The 6,273-nt window shown below is 30.8% G+C and overlaps 1 protein-coding gene across 18 annotated transcripts; it reads left to right on the forward strand.

The window, feature by feature from the left end:
* Positions 1-1,297: 1,297 nt before the first annotated feature.
* On the forward strand, positions 1,298-4,587 carry LOC106424985 (telomere repeat-binding factor 1). 18 transcript variants are annotated; one of them, XR_007324033.1, is made up of 9 exons: positions 1,311-1,723; positions 1,876-1,937; positions 2,074-2,364; positions 2,734-2,904; positions 2,983-2,995; positions 3,086-3,592; positions 3,657-3,740; positions 3,831-3,988; positions 4,063-4,587. XR_007324033.1 is itself a non-coding variant. In XM_048758751.1 (4 exons), exons 1-4 carry the CDS (start codon positions 1,788-1,790, stop codon positions 2,876-2,878), a joined length of 531 nt encoding a protein of 176 aa, XP_048614708.1. In that variant the 5' UTR covers positions 1,730-1,787; the 3' UTR covers positions 2,879-3,078. The 18 variants fall into 18 exon arrangements, 1 of the variants encoding a protein (XP_048614708.1); XR_007324036.1 differs by lacking the exon at positions 2,983-2,995 and having other exon boundaries at positions 1,312-1,723; positions 2,734-2,755; positions 2,846-2,904; XR_007324030.1 differs by having other exon boundaries at positions 1,301-1,723; positions 2,074-2,904.
* Positions 4,588-6,273: the final 1,686 nt, after the last annotated feature.

Raw genomic sequence — 6,273 nt, forward strand, 5'->3', positions numbered from 1 at the left:
TATCTTTATATATTTGTCAACTATTTTTATATACTTTTTACATACACATACATGTGCATCTTGCTGTGAGCATTTTGTAACTAAGTATTCACCACAACTGAAGAATCTTTTTTTTGGAAAGTTGAAATATTTTTTCTTAATATTTCTTTCACTACCGACCAAATTGTACTGAAATGATTTGTCTTAATAATTTTTTTTTGTTAAACTATTATCTGCTTAGAAACTATAATATAAAACTATTGGTTCGACATGACGACTATCTAATTCATAACATTAAAATAAACAAATAATATTAATTTTTGGTTTTTACCGAAAAAACAAAAAATCAAACATTTTAACCTAATAAACTAAAATGAATATTAATTTAAAACAATAATTATATTTTAGAAGATTAAAAACCAAAAAAAAAAACTTAAAACCAAACTAATATCCAGATTAAACAGATTTAATGTGTTTTTATTTAAAATAACGAAACTAATAATCACATCCCGCGCAAGACGCAGATTATTACCTAGCAGTAATGTTACTTGAACTTCTTACGATATAAGATAACTATAAATATTTTAAGAAACGAAACAATATCAAACTCTAGTTAGTGTTACTATTGAACTTGCATAAGCCAAAATTGAATCGGGTTTTATCACCTCAGTAACTATTACACGACATGGTTTCGTAGATGTCTTCCACTTCCACCTCAGTGATTCCGACAACAGCAAGTGGGATAACGTCACCGCGATCAACTTTTCCACTGCAGTTTCCTTTTACTTTGCACTCTCTCTCTCTCCTTAATCCTTATCTTCATCGTTTCTTCATTTCTATGAGAGTTAATAAGAATTAGGTGATCGGTGCATGACGAGCGCATCGGAACTCTTCTCTACTCGAAGATTATATGTATATAAAATTAAAACATAATAAATAAATAATTAAACTATATATAAGTAAACCATAAGAACAATTTGAAATAAAAATGAAAATAAAGTTTAGTAAAAATGAATTAGTTTATTTGTCATTCCTCAAAAGTATTGATTAAAATGGTGTTGATAATTTATCATACAAAAAAAAATTGGAATGTAGTGAAGTTTTGAAAATTTGGATTGTGTTAAAAAGTATTAATTAACTGATGTACCAAAAATATATTAATTTAGTTTAACATGAATCAAAAGTAAAACTTTAAGAGTTTTTAAAGATTATATGTATATTAAAATGGAAAACAATAACTACAAGTATATATAAGCAAAAAAAGATAAGTGATTTTTGAGCAAAAAATAAGATAAAAATTTTAGATTCAGAAGAACAGAAAATGTGTGTGGGTATGGTTAGGGAAAGGTTCCTATTCACATTTTTTTTTGCTGTGGATCTATAATGTGTTATATTATGTTTATGTGATAATGATGTGAGCCTCTCTCTGTTCACGCCTTTTGTAAACTTTGTTCAAATCGTCTTCGCTGCCATAGTATCATCTATCGTCCACTTGCAGTTTTTCTTTTCATGTTATATACTTTTGTATGATTGTCAAGATAATGATTGTGATAGCACGTGAGCTGTATTCTCCCATCTTATAATTGTGGGATTATGATGAGGGTTTAAGTGGTGAAAGTCACACTACTTTTACATTATATAGTTTGAATTTATTGTTTTAGACAGTTTGTAACTTTTAAAAAAAAAATGTTGCAGGCTGGATAGCCTTATAATGGAAGCAACATCAATTGTTACCTACATTGAGGTATTCAGTTTTAGTTCTCACTTCCTTTTTCTCAATATACACTGATGATCCTCTGTGAATTGATATGCTGTTAAATAGATTTTGTGAAGTCATTGACTGTACCTTTTTTCCTTTTATTTTGGTTGTATATGAACAATATCACGCTCCACCAGACTTCAAACGGTTGCTGTTGGCCAAGCTAAAGTACTTGACAGCTTGTCGGAAACTTATCAAGGTGAGAGTCAATACAATCATTTGACCGTAGGTATCGTGTGCATATAGATATAGAGCAGAGACATGCTTCATTCACCATAACTTGATTTTCTCTGTTACAAGTTAAGTCCAAACTCCACTCCATTGTCTTCCCACAGAAGAAAACATTTAGGGACATCTTCTGGAAAACAGAGAAGTCTCTCTTTGCCTTCACCTAAAACAGACGGAGATGAAGTGAATGTTGAGACAAACGCACAGATTGATCCGGAGTTAGCCAGACTGAAGACTATGAACGTACATAACGCGGCAGCGATTGCAGCACAGGCAGTTGCAGAGGCAGAGCCTGCCATGGCAGTGGCTGAAGAAGCTGCAAAGGATGCAGAGTTAGCAGAGGCCGAAGCAGAAGTAGCTCAAGCTTTCGCAGAAGAAGATACAACAACTGCAAAGTGGTAAAAACACACACCCCATTTATCACACAACTATGACATGAAATCTATGACAAAGAAAATGCTTATTGATGGTTGTATTGAAAATTTGATTCAACAGATGATCCGTGCCTAAGATGATGGAGAGAGAATTAGTGTGTTGTGACTTGTGTGTTCAATGATTTCTACATGGGAACTCTTTTCAGTTTTGCTTAATCAATTGATAGTTGATAATATTTGAGTATTAAAGTTACCGGAAAATAAAATGTTTATTTATGCATATTTGAGTTGTTCAATAGATTCTCGCTAAAAGCGTTGTCACTGGAAAAATTGCAAATTTGGATTGCTTTTGACTGTTCTTCTTATTAAGAGATACGTGTTGTGGAGATACAGGGTTGCTCATGGTGTAAATAAGGTGATTCATGTGAGATGAATAATGGATGGCTGAGTTTGGTCCAAGCTCTATATTTCTCTCCTCATGTTTATGTGATTTTTTCAAAAGTAGCATTGGAGTATGAGATATGTGATGCTCATATAGCTATCCAAGCCAGACTGATGAGCCAAGTGAGTGCTTTTGTTTCAAAAGCATAAACTGAGCCACTCTTTGTCTTAGCGCTAACACTTATCATTTTTATAAATCAGGAATTGAACTGATGTAGGTAGATTATAGAACTATGTCAGTTTCAAGAACTCAACTTTAATCAACCTCTATCGATTAAAATGGGCAGAACTATGTTTCTTTCAGTTGCACTGAAGTGGAGCAAACTCAACTTCAAACTGTCTGACTCTCCTCTATCGATGTCTACCGCAGCGATGACTCTGCTGATCAAGCCAAGCGCTTCTTCACCAAGCTCATCGAGAAAGAAGTTTTTTGTTCCTATTTGCTTTGTGGCCTTCTAAGAGATTCGTGTCTAAATCCTAAAAATATTTAATTCGTGTCTGAGAGAGTCACTAAGTGAAACTAAAATCTTACAAAGCAATGAACACATGTGTTCGGAATTTGAAATTGTTGGAAGTAGTGAACAAGTTTGATAATTGGTTTAGGTTATATAGTTTGGATTTGAATTTCAGGCTTTTTAATTAAAAACAGAGTATTCATTTATTAATATGTAGTTTGATTGGTCAGGGTGATAAACAGTCAAATGGGGCCACTTCCATGTTTGCACAACATAGTAACGTTTAACTGATGATATCGTCCATGCAAAACTGTAATGATGCATGTTTTCTCTCCTGCCTTCACCGTATAGTCGATGTAAGTACATTCTTCAGCTTTTACGGCATACATATAACTGTAATGTTGTTAGTCTGTTATATAGGATGAAAGTGGTGATCTATATAGATCTTCAGGCATTACTTTTAGGAGTTATAGGAGAACCCATAAGGGATAACTTTATCGTGTGGTATGTTACTTCTGCCACACCTCATACTATAAAGTTTCAAAGACAATATTTCTATTGTTTGATGCTGAAATTGATTTATGGTGATGGCAGTATGAGTTACTTGATGAGAAGACATACTTTAGAATCATCAGTGGAACCACAGTGAATTCATCAAGATTGATGCATATAGAATGGAAGTTACAAGCCTCCTATGGCTGTCACAAGTGCTTTCCTAGAGTAGACATGGAATACAGTACAAGAAGAACGAAGTGAGTGCTTTTGTTTCAAGAGAAGAACGTTTTATCCGTCTACTATGTTTCAATTTGTGAAATGTATTTGCCAGCTTTATTGGTGAACTGAGCGTGATTAGGAGCACAGTGAACGACACACAAGGCAGACGACGTATAATGGCATTTACAGCTCAGCATCCAAAGAAGCATTTAATGAAAAAGATGGTTGGAAACATGCGCGTGAAGCAGAGACATAATTCAAAGAAGCTTTCTTCTTGGTTAATGAATGGTCATCGGGTTTGAGTTTCTTTATAATCCATATATAGACATGACGTGGTGTCACGAATACTAAAGTCTCCCTCATTTCCTGTTGAATAGAATCTAGCTAAAGGGTTTGTCTGCATGTTGAGGTTTGTAATATGTATTGGCAGGGCGTCCCCCCCATAAGGCCAGTGAGGAAAGGGCTTTAGGCCACAAATTTTCTGAGGCCACAAATTTTCTGAAAAATGATTATGGTCAAGTGGTTAAAAACATTATTTTCACTTTTTGTTTGAGTTGGAGTTTGCACCTTTAACGTTATGGTTTATGTTGACTTGTAATGTTTCCTTCTTTTCTTTTACATGTGCGTTCCTCTCTTATTTTGAATTTTTATTTTTTTTGAAACAATCTCTTTTAGTTGAAATAATTTATTTGTTATCTATGTGTTTCTATTTTTTTTTTGTTACTTAGGATTACAAATAATAATAGTTCAAACAAACTAGTGGTTTTTATTTTACTAAAATATCTATTAATTATCTGATATTATAATTATCTAAAATATCTACTAAATGATATAGTACATGTATATTTATTTATATTGTATAAATATATGATATTGTACATAAATATGCTTTAGGCCACCAAATTTACCGGGACGGCACTGTGTATTGGCAGAAAAAATAAAAAGTTGAAACCATGATTTTTTAGAAAATTTACAAGAAAGAAGTAAATCTTCTTTATCTTAACGATTCAGTGTTGTTGTATATACGTTTATTCTTGAAACGAAGTAATGTGGTGGGAGAAGAAAGATAATGGTTAATTAAGAAAGCCAGAAAGGTGACAAAAGAAATAGATGGAGAAAATAGAATTATATGTATTATAATTGTATAGATTTTTTTTCTTTAACCATGACTAATCCAAAATGTTATCAACTTTTTGTATATGTATTCATGCTACTGTATTCAGAATTGTACATATTATAGGTTAATACAACTTTATAAAATAACAAAAGGGGAATTAATTTCTATCACATTAGTTTTCTTTATTTTATACATGTTTGGGAAAATCTATACTAATAAAATGGACCTTTTGAGACTCCATAAAACGTCCACATTAGCATAGAATCATTATTCAAAAAAAAGTCACGTGGCATCATTACTATTATTAAATTATTACATTATTACCATTTAAATATATAAATATATAATATATGAAATATAAGTAAATATACATTTAAATATAAAAATATATAATATACGAGATATAATTAATTAGATGTAAATTTAAATATGTAAATGTATAATATACAAAAAATAATAATATATAAATACACAATTCAAAAAATAAAAATACTACATTAAACATATATCTTAAAATGTAAAAATTAAATACAAGTAAATATACATTTAAATATGTAAATATATAATATATGAAAAAATAATAATAAGTAAGTAAACAATTTAAAAAATAGAAATACTACATTAAAAAGGTAATATACAATATAAAAAATGTTAATAATACATTAAACAAAAAAAATTGTATAGTTTTACATCAAACAAATAATAAGTAAATACACAATTAAAAAATAAAAATACTACATTAAACATATATCTTAAAATGTAAAAATTAAATAATATACGAAAAATAATAATAAGCAAGTACATAATGTAAAAAATGGAAATAGTACATTAAAAAAAATAATTTACAATATAAAAAATGTAAATACTACATTAAACAAGAAAAAAAAAATATATAGTTTTACATCAAACAAATCCCTATTAAACCCATTATTCCAGCGACATAAAAATCCCAACCGCTCTAAGTTGTCTCATCGCTTTAAACCCTACCATTCAGACCGTTAATGTCGAGCGACTGATCTCTCCTCCTTAGACACCCTTTCTTGAGCAGAATCCCCAACTTATCTTTTCCCCTTTTGCCTTGACCGGAACCGGTACCATCTCCAGACCCATCAGCTTGATGTTTTTTAAAATAAATGTTTGTTTAAATCTTTAGCAGATTATAGTTCTTTCAGTTGCTACCCAATATTGTTTTGCCACATTACATAC

This window comes from Brassica napus, chromosome C5 (genome assembly GCF_020379485.1).
Source record: "Brassica napus cultivar Da-Ae chromosome C5, Da-Ae, whole genome shotgun sequence".
Lineage (NCBI taxonomy): Eukaryota > Viridiplantae > Streptophyta > Magnoliopsida > Brassicales > Brassicaceae > Brassica > Brassica napus.